The sequence below is a fragment of the Chaetura pelagica genome, unplaced genomic scaffold (assembly GCF_000747805.2).
Source record: "Chaetura pelagica isolate M959 unplaced genomic scaffold, ChaPel_1.0 scaffold255, whole genome shotgun sequence".
NCBI lineage: Eukaryota > Metazoa > Chordata > Aves > Apodiformes > Apodidae > Chaetura > Chaetura pelagica.
In genome coordinates this window covers 756,508-776,212 of record NW_009953311.1, presented here as the reverse complement: position 1 = coordinate 776,212, position 19,705 = coordinate 756,508, and the positions used below count along the sequence as shown (strand labels likewise).

The 19,705-nt window shown below is 39.6% G+C and overlaps 1 protein-coding gene across 1 annotated transcript; it reads left to right on the top strand.

Annotated features, from left to right (window-relative positions):
• Positions 1 to 3,683: 3,683 nt before the first annotated feature.
• On the top strand, positions 3,684 to 13,835 carry LOC104389127 (cryptic protein-like). Its single transcript, XM_009998078.1, has 7 exons — positions 3,684 to 3,972; positions 9,269 to 9,390; positions 10,196 to 10,286; positions 10,423 to 10,599; positions 11,543 to 11,657; positions 11,760 to 11,869; positions 13,720 to 13,835. The coding sequence occupies exons 1-7, from the start codon at positions 3,684 to 3,686 to the stop codon at positions 13,833 to 13,835; spliced, it is 1,020 nt and encodes a 339-aa protein (XP_009996380.1).
• The last annotated feature ends 5,870 nt before the right edge of the window (positions 13,836 to 19,705 follow it).

Sequence of the window (19,705 nt, the reverse complement as noted above, 5' to 3'; positions counted from 1 at the left end):
TGGAGCTCAAGTCACCTGCAAACAGTGGCACATCTTGGATTGTCAGGCCAAGTCCAATTTGGAACCTAGGGCTGGCAAGAGGATAGGATCCCTCAAGGGAAGCAATAAACTGGAGATAAAATGAAGGCCTGGACTGCTGGCAGCAGTATAAATAGGATATAGTGTTTTGTTTTTATTTTAATTGATACTAACATTAAACTGCTATTATTACAATTATATATATTAATTACAAATTAAAACAGCCACTGGATCTTTCATTTTTGCCTTCTATCCCTAGTGTCTATAAGGATAACACTCAAGGAAGTGTTCCTTACACATATCTCAACACCAGTACCATTACCCAGTTTTGCAGTGACTTCACATATATATATATATATGTCTATGTCTATGTCTATGTCTATGTCTATGTCTATGTCTATGTCTATGTCTATGTCTATGTCTATGTCTGTGTCTGTGTCTGTGTCTATGTCTATGTCTATGTCTACGTCTACATCTACGTCTATGTCTATACACACGCAAACTGCTTTCTACTTTGTATTTGAAACAGTGAATTCAATGAGGGGAACAAAAAAATACAAAAAAAAACACAAAACAAAATAAAAAAAACCAAACCCAAACCAAACAAAAAAAAAAACACCACAGGTCTCATTGGACCTGTTGCTGAGGTTCTTCCATTCATAAGCAAAAACTAGCCCAGAAAAAAAGGTAAATGGGTTTATTTCCAGTTAAAAAATTAATTCAACTAATTCAGCTGCACAAGAAATCCAATGCCGCTAGAGCCAGTGCAAACCTCAGCATATGCTTGACTTGAAAATTAGCCTTCTGACATTTAGCTCAGCTTTAAGTATAGTTTTGTATTAAAGAAATGCCAGCGTTCTCAGCTAGCTTCAATGTCAAAGGCAAGATCTATGCAGAGCTTTCCATTCACAGCCACTTAGGGTATGCATCCCCATTCCTGAATTTGGCTGTGGAATCACTATTTCCTCTGGTACCCCTTCAAGGATGGTATGAAATTCCAAGTTAATATCATGCCACATAAACCCAGGAGGCTTTCTGGGATCATACCCTACTACACTACTGTTAACAGTAAGCTAAGTCACACTGTAATACTTTGGGATGAAAACAATGGGAGAAACACCTGGGAACCTTTCAAACTTTTGTTTCTGTCTTTAATGGTAGGGTGGATCAACTGGCTGAGTGAAAATTTCACGCTGGTTTCAGCTAACAGCACTAAAAAGGACTGCTGAGCCAAGTCAAAATATGCAATTAAACTCAAGCAATTGTGCTTTGTATATGAAAAAGTGGATTTTCAAATAGTTGGCTATGGTAATTTCGCAAAAGAGATATAGCCTGAGTGCATGACTGCACTAATAGTGTCCCTAAATGGCCCTTGAGTAAGGCAGCACAAGACTTGGTAAGCTTTATGCAGCCAAATGAGCCCATTCTTAAACCTAAAATGTTCACACAGCGTCCTGAATGGTGGACAAGACAGAGACACGCACCTCATAGCACTTGGAGAAGTGCGTAGCTAAAAATGTGGTAGAGCTCAGCTTTGCCAGATCTACAAAAATGTTTTCTGGCTCTGCGGAGCCTGAGGTCGCTATAAACATCATGTTTTCAAACTTCAAAATAAATAGTTGTGCAAAACTTTGTTTTCCTCAGTACTTTCTTTAATAAAATACGGAACTCTATTTTATTTGAAGAAAAAATGTCATGGTCTTGTAGTCACTTGGTGTTCATGTTGGTTAATTTGCCAAAGAACCTTTCCCTCAGAGGAAGATAATCGGGATTGTCTTGTCACTTCTCCCATGTAATGGCAGATTATTGGGGTTTTTTCTGTATACAAAGGGCATAAAGTACATTTATTTTCATTACAAAACCCTTTGATTATCATATTGATTTTCACATAATGTTTAATGACTAACGGACTCACAATAAAAGCAAAATCTAAGATGCTCTGTTATAAAGCTGCTTTTATTCCATAAATTTACACCAATCTGAGACAGAGCATTACATCTTTGTACAACATCTGTGCAAGGTTGCCTCTCCAGGGGACTGCGGTAGCTGTTCCCTTTCATTTGGTAGTATCACTCCCATCTTGTTTGTACTAACCTCCATCCATGTTCTGTCAGAGAGCAAGGGATGGCTGCTCTACTCTTCTGCAATCCTAATGGAATGAAAGTACAGACAGTGGTGTCATTATGACGTGAATATGTAGGCTGTCATTTCCTTCCTAGGGAAGGGAACACCAGTTAAAATTTATGAATTTAATATATTTACGAATTCCACAGTCAATTTAATCTGATATAAATCCCCTTTGCTACAGAGAGGGGCTGCCTGTCACAGAGACATGGTTGCTTATCCATGTCTCCTGCTTCTGCCAGCGCTAGTGCTTATGTGGCAAAACACATCAGGGAACTGATCCAGCTGAAAACTAGCAACTTTTATTTATTTATTTGTTTGTTTGTTTGTTTATTTATTTGTTGCCAGCTGAGTTATTTATTCAGATGAAGTCCCTTTTCCAGCTCACTCATGGCTGCACAAGCAGTAATGTGAGTGTAAGGGAGGCAGTACAAACACATATCCCACAGTGTAAGACAGAGGGGAATTCATCCTTTTAGCAGTAGAAGCCATTTATCCTGCTTACGTCGATCATGGATTTGTGGCATTTGTTAAATTATTGCCAGTCACAGTACAGATTATTTTACTTTCCTGCTTCCTACTTCTGCAAGTCAATTAGTGTCAGATTCTAAATAAACTAATGTAAACTATTATTAACCTGAAAAAAAGCTGCTCAGGGCATATATACTGCTTATTTGAACCAGTGTAAGCTCTTCTGCCTGTGTACAGTCTCCTCTTCATACATACATGGAGGTGAAGAGACAATGACAACAACCCCTACACAATTCTACAGGAAACTGCTGACAGTAATAAGCACTGATCTTACCAGTCCCTGCCAAGAAAGCTCTGTGACACCATAAAAATAATTGGATTTGCTTGTGTTTAAGTTTCACGTATCCTTTAGAAAGCAATAACACTTGGTTAGCTGTAGAAATCCTAGTATCATCTCTAGCAGAATATAAACAACTCAAACAATCAAATAAAAATAAAAAATCTCAGGCTGGCTAGTGTTAGATCCTTCTGTCCAGGACCCTTAACATTACTCTGAAAGCTCCAGCCTAGACTGCCTGGAGTCTGCCTTTTCCTCAGAGAACTGTGAGTCACACAGGCTGACAGCTTTATTTCATGGAAGTCTCTGGTACCAGGATTTCAGTAAATGTTCAGTGAGGGTAACTGCTTTCCATTGTTTTCCAGAATATTCTTCATGACCAATTTAACATTGCCCAGTCTGCTATTGATCTTGTCTCAACCTTAAGCTGGAACTTGGGAACCTAAAACTTTCTAGTCAGCAGACGCTTCAGCTGCACTGGCCATTACTGAAGTCTACATACTCCTAAGCATGCCTTTCAGCACAGCTCCCAAGAAGCCAGGGTCACCCACCTTTTTCTCACCCTTTTTTCTTTTTTTCCATTTCTGCCTCCAGTACTTAGGCATCTACTGATGCTGAAGCTCTCACAAATACTGAATATCTCTGCAGGAACAGAGTTGGGCTTCTACACATACATAAACCAGAAAAGGAAGGTTAAAGAAAGCTTACCCCCCTGATGAGCCACAGTGGTGAAATGGTAACAGCAGATGAGGAGAAGACTGAGGTTCTCAACAACTTTTTTGCCAAAGTCTTCACTGGCAATCCCTCTCCTCACAACTCTCATGTTGATGGCTCACAAGATGCAGACCAGAGAGACAAAGTCCCCCCCACTGTAAGTGAAGATAAGGTTCATGACTATCTGAGGAAACTGAAGATACACAAGTCCACGGGACCTGATGAGATACGTCCCAGAGTTCTAAAGGAATTGGCTGATGTAGTTGCCAAACCACCGTCCATGATATTTCAAAAGTCATGGCAGTCAGGTAAGTCCCTGGTGACTGGAAGAAAGGAAATGCTACATCCATATTGAAAAAGGGTAGAAAGGAGGACCATGGGAATTACTGACCAATCAACCTCACCTCTGTGCCTGTGAAGATCATGGAACAGATCCTCCTAGGAGACATGTTAAGGCACATGGAGGACAGGAAGGTGATTCAGGACAGCCAGTATGGTTTTACCAGGAGAAAATCCTGCCTTACCAGTCTAGTGGCTTTCTTCAACAAAGTGACTACATCAGTTGACCAGGGAAAAGCAGTGTGTCATCTATCTGGACTTCTGCAAGGCCTTTGACACTGTCCCCCACAACATTCTTCTCACTAAATTGGACAGATATGGGTTTGTTCAGTGCAAGCTGAGCAGCTGACAAAGGGCAGACTTTCTACAATGCAGGTAACATTCCAGAAAGTTCCTTATTATGTGGTTAGCAGCAGTTTTTCACAACGAGACAATGCATGTTTACATGGTGTTTTTCTGTATTGATGCTTACTTATCCTATCAAAATTAAAAATAATTCATTTAATATAGGGCAAAGCTCTCTGTATTCCAGGAAAAGATGCAGTAATGGCAAATTCGGTGCCCTTTAGTGCAAACATGAAATTAAAGCTACACAATGCCATAACTTCCTTATTAATATTACCTCTGGTTTTGGCTTTCCAAATTTCAGCAAGTTTAGCTAAAAATCACTCTTACCCTTCAGGAATTTTGGTTGCCTTCTGCATTAACTGTGCCAAACTATCCCTTAGGAAATGGAGCTAGAAGTGTGTCACTACACTGTGTGTTCAATGCAAAGATGTATTTTATCTTTAAATTTGCATTGTCTGGTGAGAGAGAAGGATGAACTGTTACCCAGAACGACAGACTGAACGTCCAAAATAACACCCACAAACTAAGAAGTCACCAAGACATTTTTTTCACTTCACCAAAGTTTAACTGTGCAAGATTGACTGTCCTGAATAAAACTAAAGATCCATGGAAAACACATCCAATATCAGCAGCTTAAGAAACTCTCAATCATAGGGCTGCTGCTTGGCAGATCAAGCTCTTCTGGAATGAGATGCCCCAGACTTTTGAACTGTATGCCCTTCTTCTGCTTGGCTCACAGAGTGATCGCACTGAGTCACCTAACCCTTTCCATGCAAAGCAAAGAACACACATTGTTTTTTGACTAAACTAGATTTCAAAAACATTCAGAGCAAACTGTGGTTTTTGCTGTAGCTTTGCTATTCTCTGCATCACAAGTGATGGCTAGAGACGGATGGGAGGGTAAGTGCCACAAAGTAAAATCTGAGCCCCTTTCAACTTAATGAAGCTCTGCTGTTGCTTTCAGTGCTGCCAGGATTTCACCCCAGCTTCATTCAACAGAGGGACTTGGAGCTAGCTCAGCTTTAGGAGTAGTCACATCCACCTTTCCACAACGAAGTGACTATATCAGTCAACCAGAAAAAAGCAGTGGATGTCATCTATCTGGACTTCTGCAAGGCCTTTGACACAGCCCCCCACAACATCCTTCTCTCTAAATTGGGAAGATACGGGTTTCATGGGTGGACTCTTCAGTGGATAAGGAATTGGCTGGATGGTCATATCCAAAGGCCGTGGTCAATGGCTCTAAGTCCAGATGGAAAACAGTGACCACTGGTGTCCCTCAGGGTCAGTGATGGGTCCAGTGTTGTTTAATATCTTCATTAACGATATTGACGGTGGCACTGAGAGCACCCTCAGCAAGTTTGCTGATGACACCAAGCTGGGTGGTGAGGTCGATCTGCCAGAGGGATGTGATGCATCCAGAGGGACCCGAACAAGCTAGAGAAGTGGGCCCAGGTGAACCTCATGAGGTCCAACATGGCCAAGTGCAGAGTCCTGCACCGGGGCCACGGTAACTCAAGATATGAACACAGGCTGGCAGAGGTCACACTTGAGAGCAGCCCTGTGGAAAAGGACCCGGGAGTACTAGTGAATCAAAAGCTGGACATGAGCCACCAATGTGCACTCACAGCCCAGAAGCCCAACTCTGTCCTAGGCTGTATCAAAAGGAGTTTGGCCAGCAGATGAAGAGAGGTGATTCTGCCCCTCTACTCTGCCCTGGTGAGACCTCACCTAGAATGCAGTAGCATCCAGCTCTGGTGCCCTCAGCACAAGAAAGATGTGGACCTGTTGGAACGTATCCAGAGAAGGGCCATGAAAACGCCGAGGGCTGGAGCACCTCCTTAATGAGTCCAGGCTGAGGCAGCTGCGGTTGTTCAGCCTGAAAAAGAGAAGGCTTCAGGAGGACCTCATAGTAGCCTTCCAGTATGCAAAGGGGGCCTGCGGGAAAGCTGGGGAAGGACATTTTACTGGGGCTTGCAGTGAGAGGACATGGGATAATGGTTTTAAGCTGAAAGAAGAGAGATTTAGGTTAGAGATCAGGCATAAATTCCTCAGTGGGAGGGTGGTGAAACACTGAAACAGGCTGCCCAGAGATGTTGTGGGGGCTCCATCCCTCGAAGTGTTCAAGGTCAGGGTTGGATGGTGCTCTGAACAGCCTGTTCTAGTGGGAGATGTCCCTGCCAATGCCAATGCCAATGCCAGGGAGTTGGAATTGAATGATCTTTAAGGTCCCTTCCAACTCCAAACATTCTGTGATTCTCTAATTCTGTGCTATGAAGCACCAAAAAACAGCATGCATTATACACACTTTCTGTGCAGTGGTCCACTTGCACATTGGGCAATAGTGCCTGAGGATGAAGGCTACAGACATATATAGTTTCTTGGATGAGGACAAGAGGGGTTATGTGGCTTAATAAAGTAACACCATGTTTTCCTGCCGCCCTTACCCATACATGCAACTTGACCTGCTGTTGGAACTAACAGTACTTAAAGCCCTTGCTAATGGTTAGCAATCTCCTGTCTACACACGTCTTGATTGAAATGATCAGAACCAGCTCTTTGGGTGGCTCCAATCTTATCTTACTTGAAGGTGATAAAGGAGGTCCATCTACCCTTAGTGCAGCTCCTTGCAAATCCCTGGGCAGAAGCAATCACTTTCTGGCAGATTCTGTCAACAGCAAACAACAGTGCTTTTCTGCAGTGTTACACCAGTCTCACTTCTACAGGGCAGTCAGGCAACAGCAGCATCTGAGCAATTTACTTTATCCCTACTCCTATGTGTTCCTTGTCGGTGAGTCTGTAAGGAGAAGGAAGGAAGAAACAAAGTAGCACAGCAAGAAATGTTTACCAGCTGCTTTACAGTTCCCCAGGTTCTTATCTCTTGCAGTTACAAGGATGACTTATGATCTTAAACAAATGGTACAGGGTGTGAAAATTGAGCAATACTTCTTTACCTGCAACCCCATTTTGAAAGTTACCTGCAGAATTGGTCTGGGAACCAGAAAACCAGAAAAGCTCTCCAGAAGACCTATATTTACACTGCATTTGGTAAAAAAAACAACAAGTGTGATGTTCCTCTGTTTACTCACCTCTGTTTTTTTTTCTGTCTTCCATATATGGGAAGGGGAAAACTAACAAACTAGATACTAAATTATGCATTTCAGCATCTGAATGTTGCAACTTAACGTGATGCTATAAGTTAGTCGAAATTGAAAATGAACGCTTTGTTCCTAATATAGTAACAAAAAATACTGAACAAATGGAATTACAGCCATTATTTTTAAACTCTAAATACTAACCCCTTTATACAGTTAGAGAACTCAAATGAAAGCAAGAGTTGTTTGGATTGTATTTTCTACAAGTAAATATTTTCATATATTGATAAAACATACATATTTTTTAATCCATGCAAAAATGACAATGCATTCATTTTGTATGAAACATTTTATGGTCCCAATCCAGAACGTCTTCTGTTTTCTCGAGAGTACATTAACACATTTGACAGATTTTAAGCAAGTAAATGAACCTTGACACATGTTTATTTTAGGAGTTCTTGTGAATCACAGCAGGTAGATGCAGACAGCGTGATGTAATCTCTCTCTTCAAAATTTCTGCTATTTAACGCAGGAAAAACAAAATCCCTTCCTGAGATAACATGTTGTGATTTTTATCATAACATTCTTTCTATTAAACATCTTACCTACAGCTGTTGGCATGTGAGTTCTTCTAGCACTGATTTAGTTGATTTTCACATAAACATATGACACACACTCAATTCTGAAAGACATGGTGCTTTGGTACAAGCCTGGAACAAGAATAGCTTCATCTAAATCAGTATGAATTAGTAACAAACATAAAAGATACCATAAAGCTAAAGTAGTTAGCCTGTATCTACAAGAAAATGATTGAGCTTGGATCAGTTAGAGTCAACAGTTGTACCAGCGCTGGGAATGCCTTATCCACTAAGACTGAGTTAGCCCAGCAGAGCATTCCCTGCAAGTATTCCCTACGGAAACAGCTGTTCCACATCTCCAGCTACAAACTTCTACCCTCTTGTTGGAAACCAGTGTCCCCACAGGAGACACGAAAGAGCAGGCCCTCAGAACACCCTTCATCTGCTTCAGTGTCAAGTGGATTGACTTAATTCTTACAGCTGTCTTTGAATATTAAGGCAGCCTTTGCACCAAATTGGATGACAGATGTTCACAAATTCCAGGTCATAACTTTAGATGGGGCAAAGGCAGTTTTAGCCAAAGGGAGTTACAAACAGAATGAAATGACAATGTCATTACCTAGTACAGTCATTTATTCTGTGACTATCTGATCCATATGTCTGATGTGACATATATCTAGCCAAGGTGCAATTAGTACTATCTTGACTTGTACTGGAATACCAAAAACATCCCTCTTCCACATGCTCCTCTCACCCCTCCTCCTCACAAAAAAAACCAACAAACAAACAACCACAACACTACAAAGCTGCAATGCTGCAGTTCCCTGTTACAGCTTAAGTAAAGGCCATGTGTACTCCTGGGTTCAGTAGAACCAGTGGAGAAAAGACTGCCTGGACCCACTTTTTTACCACTGTTAAATTGCAAGTCTTTTTGCTGATACTGTTGAGTCATAGTGAAGTTATGTACATGGTAAGTGATATTGCATGGACTCAGACAAGGAATATTCACTAATGGGTCTAATTTTACTAACAGTAAAAAAGTTTCAAAATGCATCTCAAGAGCTTATTAAAAGCTCTTGTGAGACAACAGACCTCTATTAAGAACTGCCACCTGTGCAGAGACAAGGCATGTAGACAGAATGGAGGGTTTTAACCTTTGTGATATACCTGCTGCAGTTAGTTTTGTTTCTATTGTGTTTCTATCTATTGTGTTTCTGCAGAACAGTTTTTTCTTCCCCGTGTAGGATGTGGTGATACAGAAGTTCTTATATTAAGAAGTAAACTGGAGTCGAGGTCTTCTTGGTTTGGCATGTTTTGCCGTCATGGGCCGCTAGGTACCGCCCCTCCTGCCCACCCGCCCCCAGCAGTAGGTGCCCCACTTTGCTCCACCCTTCAGCAGTCCATGTAAATTGAGAGCAGACCAGGGACTCGTAGCTCTGGGAGATGGTCTCTGCCTGCCAGGGCCACCGCGTGGGCTCAGCAAGCGGTACAACTGAGAGCTATGCCCTTTCAAAGTTGTTATAAGCTGGACAGAAAGACAAAAGTTTCATCTATTCTCGTTTCTCCTTCTCTTGTTGTTGCGTGTGGTATGAGGATTGCTGCATGCAACAGGCTTCAGTGAGGGGCTTCGGACCTCTTCTGCGCAAACTCTCCTGGAGTACTTCATGGGTATTTCAGGCTGCAGGAAAATGTACTGGGGAAATTATTTTAGGTAAGGTTACCTGAGCTGCTACGGGCCTTCTCTAGCCAAGGATGCTGTCACTTTTAGCAATGCTTTTTTTTTTTCTTTTTGCCTGATAAACAGACCAGGAAGCTGAAGGGAACATACGTTCCCTTCACCCTGAATCTGGGTGAAGTAAAGGTTGTGCTGTTGCCTTTGCTGCTTTTGTAACTGCTGGCAACAACTTAATTATGGTAAAGAAATGTACAGAGACATTTTTTGCGGGTTGTCAACTAGCAAATGTAGGGAATCTGTAGCTTTCTGGAAGCAACTTTAATCTTAATGTTCCTATTCTACCTGACCCATCTTCTTCCACTTCCTACTTCGAAATTTTATATTTTCGATGTGTTAATTCGATTTACTTCTGCCATAAAATATTTATAGCTTCTACTGTCAATGATTGGTAAAGCTTTGAAAAATTATTCTGCTCTATCTTAATTTTGTTGTTTAGGTATTACGAGCACGAAATTATTTTAGCTCTATTTTTTGTAGAACTCTTTTCACTGTGACTCTGGTGTGGCAGGCTGTTCATTCAGGAAAAGGTAAGGAAAATGTCATGTTTTCTGCCGTCGCCCCTTCCCGTATTCCTCTTGTACATTTACAATATGAATTGCTTCATTACAAGCTACCGTTCTCTTTCATATGTGTCTTATACATAACATATCCCTTCTTGTCAAGGCCATGAAAAAGAAGAAAGTGAAAAAGGCGTGAAAATTCTCAATGCCACAGCACAAAAGCCGCAGCCCAAGAACCAAGGGACTGTTATAGATGCTCTCAGTGACACGAATCAGAGTTACGAAAGCAGAAAGCAGCAGAATTCCAGGGCACTGGTGCCTTTCACGGGAATTACAGAGAGTAGGTAACATTATTTATTTAAACAATGGCATAAAATTGCTTTGTAAAATATTGTCTCCAAATGATCCTTGGGCTGCTCTCCTGGAAGATTCCAGCCGGCTGTTTTTCTGTGATCTGCTCGTTTAAATTATTCCTGTGGACACTTAGGAAATGGTGATAAAAATTTAAGGTAGAACCGGTGATGTCTTTCCAGCAAAAGGTGGTAGCGGAAAATAGGGAAGATTACTAGGAGTTAAGAAGTCCTTTAGACTTGCAAAATTGTTTGTAAGATTTTGTTGTTGGTTTTTGTTGTTTTTTTTGTTGTTGTTTTGGGTTTTTTTAATTCGCCGTTTTTAATTTAAAAAAAAACAACAACTTTTAAAAATGACTTGAGCTGTCTAACAGCAAGATTACTAAAGAGTTCTCTAAAGGAAAAAAAACAACTAACACAACAAACAAACAAAACAACAAACAAACAAAACGAACATGTTTCCCCTCACATATATAAAATTTTACATAAGTACTCAGTCCCGGGACGCTGAGAAGGGCTTGAGGGAGAATTGCGCTGCCCTCTCAGAGCTAAGCAACTTCTCCCAATAACAAAGCCTCCTTTCTTCAAAAAGAAGCACCACTTCCCTCTGTTTCTTAGTGTGGCTGGAACCTGTCTCCGTCAAAGTGAAATGCTTCAATTAAAGATATGATGCTGGTGGTACGGGGCTTGCCAGGCGTTGCTTCTTGACCGTTCCTTAATCCCTAGTAGTTTGCCTCTAATCCTTAACAAAACAAACTGGGGTTAACTGAACAAACACTCCTAATAGGCAGATAATTTTATTGTCTCGAAAGACAATAAAACTAGATACCTTTAAGATCCTTTGGCAACTGGAGAGACCTGAGAGAACAAGTGAGGAAAACGGGAGGTTCGGAGCCCTCGGGCTGCTTGGTAACCTGTAATATTGTCTTGCAGGTAAAAAATTGAACAGACACTGCTGCCAAAACGGAGGCACCTGTATCCTAGGGGCCTTCTGTGCCTGCCTGAAGCATTTCACTGGCAGATACTGTGAGCATGACCAGAGACAAAGGTAAAAACCAGAACAAAAACAGAGAGTGAGCAAGCTGCTCTGAATGCTTATTTTCTGTGGTGGGGTCAGTGACTTACTAAATGTCTCCCTTGCCCTTGGCAGCAACTGTGGCAGCATTGCCCACGGCGCCTGGGTGCTGAAGGGCTGTTGGCTGTGTCGGTGTGGCTATGGTACTCTGAACTGTCTCTCCGAAATTATGCACAATAACTGTGGTAAGCAATGGTGTTAAATTAACCCTTTTAATCTTGTGGACAATGGAATTGCTTTCCTGAAAGGTGGGCTACTCAGAGAATGCTGTTAAGTGCTCTACTTAGACATCTGTAGTGACCTGCTTTGCTTCAGAGAATACATTACTGGGACAGTAGGTAATACTGCTGTTGCCTGTATAGTATATTATATATAATACTTTGAGATCTTTATGATTCTGTTTAGTAGGAAACTCCCATTTTAATTGAAAACGTGAGGGATTAAATTTTCCTGTGTTCTGTGAAGCCTACACATGACATCCCGTTTAACCAGGACCATTTGTACAAATAAACTATATCTATGCATTCAAAAACGTTAGTTGGATGAAGGAGGAAAAGGAGTGTGTAAGCTGGTGTGGTAGAAGTAGAAACCTCTGTTACACTACAGAAACAATTTCTGAAAGCTTGTGTGGTTTTGTATAAGCTACTTAAAATAAGCTTCAGACTGGTTTCCTGCCTTTTATGTACTAAGATCTGTATCTTAATCTTTGTACTCCTGCTATAAATTTCCAAGTCTGAGCACACTCCACAAAAAGTGTAGCCATCGTTGTAATGAATGCAGAGGAGTAGCACCCAGTCACCTCAAAAACACTATTAATCTTAAATCAGATCTATACACAAACCTGTGAAATCCCAGTATAAAGTTTGAGTGGTTTTGAAAGCGGTGCATGAGCTACCATAAAAACTTGAAAGATGGTTTTCCAGGTATTTATTATCCATGGAGACCTGGCTACTGTGATCCAGACCGTTTTCAATACTCTTAGATTAGTAATAAAAGTTACATATTATTTTATCTTCAGGTGAAAAGTTAGCACTATCATGTCTCAATCCCACCCTATGCTGTTATAAGCTCTTACCTCAGCTCTGTGAATATCATTATTTAGCAAGCTAAAAAAACCTAACAGACCTACATAGCTTTAAGATCCGTTTGAACGCCGAGTAACTCCAATAGCTTCTTTTTTCCTGACCAGTTTCCTATCTGAGTAGCAGTGCATTGAAGCTGTGAGTCCCGAGTTATACTATCAACTCAGAAGTAAATCCAAATTTAAAAACTTAAGCCACTTAGGCCTCCAGGATATGCCCTACTGTGGGATAAACCTTTAAAGAAGTGAAATGCAAAAGAAAGGTGACAACTAGCAAACAGGTCTGAAACCAAAACAACAAAAACCACCACCAAAATAACTTTTGGTTTGCATTCTTCTATATTGGATAATTGTTTGTGGCACTCAATTTGCTTGTTAAGCTCTTCAGAAGAGTCAAATGCTTTCTTGAGGGTTTACCTTCGAATCAGACCTATTGTATCCAATTACAGGAACAAAAGACCTGACAGGCCTCTCAGTAAAAGCAGTCTACTGTTTCCTAGAATCATAGAATCATGAGCTCAGCTTCACAAAGACAATAAAGGTGGCAGTGGAAAATTTAACATGCATAAGGATATGGCTTTCTGCTTTGTGCTAGTACATGAAGCTACTTCTAGTTAAAGGAAGAGTTAAACGGCTACAGGCAGACTTGAGAGCATACCTCTTGTGAAGATCTTACTTGGTATTTACTTTTCATTATTCAGAGATCAATGTCTGCAAGAGCTGATAAGTACTATCAGTTGCTCCTCAAACGATCGCTGATGGGACATCTATTTACATCTCTTCCCCTGAGAATAGCCTCTTTGATTGGATTTAACCATTGATACCTTTAACTTAAGTACCTGTGAGATGTCGGAAGACTTTCAATGTACGCTGAAAATTCTTAGTTTTAAAATTTACATATAAAGTTAATGGATAAAATATTTTCTGGATTTTTTTATTATTTTTTTTTTTCAGAACGGAAATCAGAAAAGGAGGAAATTACCAGACTATATTCTAATGGCCTAAGATTACAGCGAAGAGTGTTTGTGCACGCTTGCCTGCTCACGGTCCTCCTGCAGCTCTACTGCTGACAATTGTGAAACTGTACAAAGGAAAACATCTTAGGGTGGATATAACACTCAATATGACACACAAAACTACAGAAGACATTTCTTATTAAATGTTGGAGGCAGATTAAGGTGTACTAGTTAATACTGAAATGCTTGGATTATTAATATTGTATGATTGTGAAGTATTTATTGTTATATTACTATTGTTATATTACTATTATCAATGTGTGATTCTAACAATTCTTTAGTTCTAAAATACTGTTCTTCCAGTGGAAGCAAAAACCCTTCAATTTTCTATGCCTTAAGTATTGTAAATCACAGTAATTTCTTTTTTACACAGGACAACTATTTTAACAAAGCTACTTCCATTTCTAAAGAGCTTTTATGTTTGGGTTTATTTAGCTTGAAAATTATCTACCATTTGTCATTACATTGTATCAAAATGCAGTAACAAAACAGTAGAGAAAAAGGCAGAGTAGAATGAACAATCTGAAATTTTAAGGGATAAGGAGGATTTTTAGGGTGGGTATATTTAAAATCCTGTTAAACAGAAGATCTCTAGGAGTTATATAGTCTTTCAGCTGTTATTGTTTATTATAGATAAATTTTACATGTGTACAATCTAAGGCAAGACATGTATGTTTCCTAATAATGTACAGCTGATACTTATTTGTCTTTCAGAGGTTTATTTTCTTTCGCATCCTTGAAATATGAGCTCCTTCTTTCAAAGGACAGTGAAGAGAAACCTATAAACTTTTTCTGAAGGAAACCTGTTTTGATTTATACACCATTCAGTATAAGTATTTCTAGGCTGTAAAATAAATTTTTTAAAAAAATTAAAAGTGTATCTATGTTTGTAATACAAGTTTATAAAACACCAAGAACGTTCATTTAAAAAAAAATTTGCAAATACCTTAACTCTTCGAATGCAGAATTACCACACAGAAACAATCAGATTTATAATTTTGTTGATTTAAGAGTTAATATTGACATATATTTTAAAAAAAATAACATTCCTTTATTGATTTATTTGGTGCCATAAACTAAGACAGGAACCAGTAATTGAACAGAGAAGGATGAATCACCAACAAATTACAAAATATTGTGGCTGCCTTTGAAACCATGACTAGTCAGTAACAGACTTTTACAGGGAGTCATTGTGTAAAAGCATGCTCATGTCAAGTATTGCAAAGGATTCAGACAGCTCCTTTCCACAGCCTAGACGCAAGTGGAAAGAGTAAGGTTTCTCATTCTTTACCATGACTAGACCAAAAAAAAGTCCTTTTCTCAGTACTTCCTACAAACTTGTCTGTACCCAATTTAATATCAAAGAGAACAGCTGAAGGAAAGTCATACCTTTATTTATCAGATGTTAATATTGCAGGAATGTTATTGTGAAAACATCTTGGCTTACCATAAAGTGCACCTGAGAAGTCTGTAGGCAATACAATTTGTAATGTGCTTCAAGTAGGCTTTCTTTTTGAAAGAAAGCAGCACAATAAATGAAAAATACAAAGTACAGTAAAAATATGTAAAGTAATACTTCTTTTTTTTTTTATCCCTACAGAAAACATACAGAGCCATAAAAGTTTGCCATTAACAAAATGAAAGAGTGGTCTAATACAGGTTTTACAAAAGATCTATTTCTGTTGCAATAGCATTCACAGCAGATTTCATCAGGAAAAAGTGATCTGGAATAATTCTTATGTAGGCGAGCCTATGTGCTTGCAAGAGTCACTGTGATGGAGCTATACATTATTCAGTCTGTACTACTTGAAGGATTGGAGCAGTTGAAAAGTCCAGCGAAATATTTTCGTGCTGCATCAAAACATCAGTCAATACATCCAATTGGAAGCGGCAAAGTATAGTCCCTGCAGTTTCACTGTTACATGAGGAACTTAGCTTATTAAGTGACTCTAATTAATGTCAGTGTAAACTACTACTCAGTCCAAATGCTAGAATCTGAAAATTTTCTCCTGTGTACCTGGAGGAAGTGGTAAGTTTTTGCTAGTTTGTTTTTGAGTTAACTTCCTCTTCTCTATCTTACCTTATTGCATTCTGTGTTACTGGAAAATTGAAAACGATGGCTTCAGAACTGTTTTGTATCTACCATATTATGGCAAAACATGCACACAGTGATAGTTAAGCTGTGGAAGATGTTTGCCTGTTCTTTGTGTCGGGTTCCTGAATGTTGTCATGAGTAAGCAGAACTGTACAGCCTATAGTCCTTGTATACCTCTGAAGCAGAAGCCACAGGAAGTGAGTTTGAGGAAAAATAGGTATCTTCTTAAAGAAAAAAAAGAAGAGAGGGAAAAAAAATATAAAAGAAAAAACATTCAGAAGCTGTCTCATGCATAGTCTCATTCACAAATTCTAACTAAGAAGGAAGAAAACAGAAAGCATGGAGGAACAAAGGAAAGTGCACTATCACAATCTTTGCTTAGGTTAAAACTGTGCTTTTATCTGTTTCCAGCAGCTGGCAAGAACAGATAAAAGAAATCTTTATTTGTCTCCCCTGCTACTTTGTAGGCCTGGCCAAGCTTCTAACACTGCAATTACAGGCACTTCGGTAAAGTTTGTTTATAACAAACAGTGATGCTTGCTCTCCAGACTCATGCTAACCCTGTTTATAGGCCCCTCCATCAAACATGGCACATCCCAGCAAAATAGACATCTGTTGTCACAAGTTCATGCATGTGACCTCTCTATATGCAACCACATAGCATATGCAAACCTCAAAGAGGAGTATTTATCAAATGCTTCACAAGCACAGAAGCCGTTAGACTTTTCACTCACAGTTTACTCCAAAACTAAAACAAATGGTGCAGCCGATGCCACCTCCACAGCTTCACCCCTGCAATTGCTCCAGCCTTCCACTCCTCTTGTTACGGTGCTGATAAGGACCTCAGGTCAGGGGAGCAGTGTAGAAGTGGAGAATGTCTCCCCTGCAGCCAAGAGCCTCCCGAGTTGAAGCTTTGCAGCCTGGCATAGGTCCACAGCAAATGCTGCCTTCTGCACTTTAAATGCTGCCTGTTTAAAGAAAGCAATTTGTTTCGCATAAAGGCCATCTGATGTACCAAGGCTTCCTCATACAAACCTGAAAAACTAACTTGCAGGCAGCAGATGCTGAGAAAATGTCACTCATTCGGCTCTTAGAGGGTTGTCTCTCAAGGTGACTTTATTACTAACAAGGAAAGATTCATTTCTGTTGTCCTTGAGAAGAGCTAATGGTGCCCACAGGTGCCAATAGGCTTCCCTCACGTATAACTGTGAAAAAGGACATTTTTTTCCAGCTAGCCAAAACAGAAACAGAAGTAATTTCCCACACAATTTTTGTCCAGAGTTGTTTCTTTTAATTGGCATATTTAAGATTGCTGAGGTCTACTCCCATACATCTCATTATTTGTCTTTCATTGACTCCAACAGTGTGTCAACCAGCTACATGTCTGGATCATTAAACTGACCAGTTTCATGTGCCTGAGCAAGTTTATATTGGAACCTCCACAGCTTCACCCCTGCAATTGCTCCAGCCTTCCACTCCGCTTGTCACTGTGCTGATAAGGACCTCAGGTCAGGGGAGCAGTATTTGTATGATGAAGTCCAACTCTAACCTCTTTCCATTTCGAACCATTACCTCTTGTCCTACAGCAACAGGTCCTGGAAAAATGTTTGTCCCCATCTTTCTTATATGTCCCCTTTAAGTATTGAAAGGTCTCATCCTTCTCCTTTCCAGGCTGAATAACCTCCATTCTTTCAGCTTCTCTTCATAGGAGAGTTGTTCTGTTCCTCTGATAATTTTTGTGGCCATCTGGACCTGCTCCAACATATCCTTTAGTGATATGCCTGTCATTAGTGATGCAAAGCAGAAACAACTGCAAAAGTTCAACAGTATGACATCAGTGTTGAAATATATGTAGGCCAGGCTCCAGTCCAACAGTTCCAACAGGGAATCATCTATTCAGGTAAAACAAGATAGCAAATGTGAATTGCAGGTACAGAGTATATGTCCAATGCTTCAATTTTCTTAAGTAGTGATAATGAGACCACAAATGATAATGAGGTGATAATGAGACCACAAAGGCATGTATCTGCTGACTCCTTTGTACTGACAGCACAGCCGTGCTCTCAGCCAAGTTTACTCACTTATCCATCCAAAATTTTCTTTTCTGATTTTATTAACCTGATTTCCAACTAGATGTTGTATATTGGCACAGGGATGTGACAGAGACATGCAGTAAAGGTGAAAGGAAGCCCACAGTTAGACAACCCAAAACTGGTGACATAATCACTGCTGTGATGGTAATAGCTTAATTAGATAGAAAGATTTTAGGTCCTATTTTAAAAAGAAGACAGTAACCTGGAATGCAGAGAAGATAGCAATAACTAAATGCCAGTGAACTGAAAATCTGCTCATAAATTCCCATTACAATGTATAAGCAGTACAACATTCCATGGAGTTAAGAGAAAAATCTGATAACGTATTTGGCTGTAGTGACACAATTAATTGAATGTTATATGCCATTTTGTCATTCACAGTTTGTATAGGATATTGAAATTTGTAAAAGTTCCAGGGAAAAAATATCTAGGCAGCATTTAAGATATGAAAGTATACACTACAATTAAAAATGCAATGAGCTCAGTCCATTACGAAGGCAAGAATAACCAGCAACTTGATCCCCTGCAGAATAACACAGAAAGATACTCAGTCTTATTACTTTGGTGAACTGACAGAGCTATTTTCACTGTTTAACACAGAGTAGTCAGTGTACCTTTCACCAGGACACAGAAAAGCCATTCATCACTAGTGTTAAAAAAATCAGATTCATCAAGTATTTGCAGAGGAACTGCTTATTAAAAGCCTATCAAGCCAATGAAGTGAAGCTGTTGCATGCACATTGTTGTGTGCATGAACATGCCTGGTGAATGAAGGCAATTCGGAAGCAGGCTTTAATTGCTGCCACAATCACTGAAGGCAGTACAAATAAAAAAAGAGAAAGCCCAAAGAAGTTGAGTGAGACGTTATTAGCAATCTGTGCACTGATTCATTGCAAACAATAATATTAAAAGCCATGAACATGAATCGCAAGCAACATAATTGTGTTAAAACATGGTTATATTAGTAGAGTGCCTACAAGCCCTCACCAAGATGATATATTATTGTGCTAGGCACTATTCAATTGCATAGGTGGAATGAACTGCCTTCAGCAACTGAGAAAAACTGATGGATTGTTTTCTGACTGTTAATAAATTATCTGTCATCATAGAGTATGGCTCCATACTCTAACAGCCATTTTTATTCTGCTGTTTATTTTCAAGATTCTCTGTACTGCTTCTGGATCACAACACAAGTAGAGGCACCACTCACGAGGACATAGCATAATTAGAAGCTAATAGCACTGACTCTTAACTTTGCAGTCAGATACAAGTGTGAGACTGAATATAGCACTAATGAATGACTTCCTGAGTCTCACACTATTGATAAAACCTAACATACCCACAGTAAATGATTGAAATAACTTGAATATCAAGTGTCAGTTTTTTAACGTAATTTTCAAAAATGAAGCTGCTATTATCTGCTGCTTTGGTTACAAATCATATATGTCCCTATATATATTAACTCTGAGCATTTTGTCAACACATGCCAAAGACTGTTCCTACATATAATATAGAAGCAAAGAGAGCCATTTTTTCTAGGCAATGAAAATAAAGAAAAACTTAGGCTGGTAAAAGAAGCATACATAAAGGTTATCACAGAACTCAAGTTATGGTCAATAAACCATTATTTTTTCAAGTGATTTTCATACAATTATTCCATTCCTGTTAAATAAAACTTGCAGTGAGTAAGTGATCCAACCTACTACAGGGATGAGGAGTGATTATTGTATCACTGT

Excerpts from the sequence above, each read along its gene's own strand:
- LOC104389127 (XM_009998078.1), top strand. The coding sequence starts at position 3,684 with ATGGTAACAGCAGATGAGGAGAAGACTGAGGTTCTCAACAACTTTTTT. Across the intron at positions 9,391-10,195 it reads CTGCCCACCCGCCCCCAGCA|GTATTACGAGCACGAAATTA; the intron begins GTAGGTGCCCCA and ends TTTGTTGTTTAG. Across the intron at positions 11,870-13,719 it reads AATTATGCACAATAACTGTG|AACGGAAATCAGAAAAGGAG; the intron begins GTAAGCAATGGT and ends TTTTTTTTTCAG.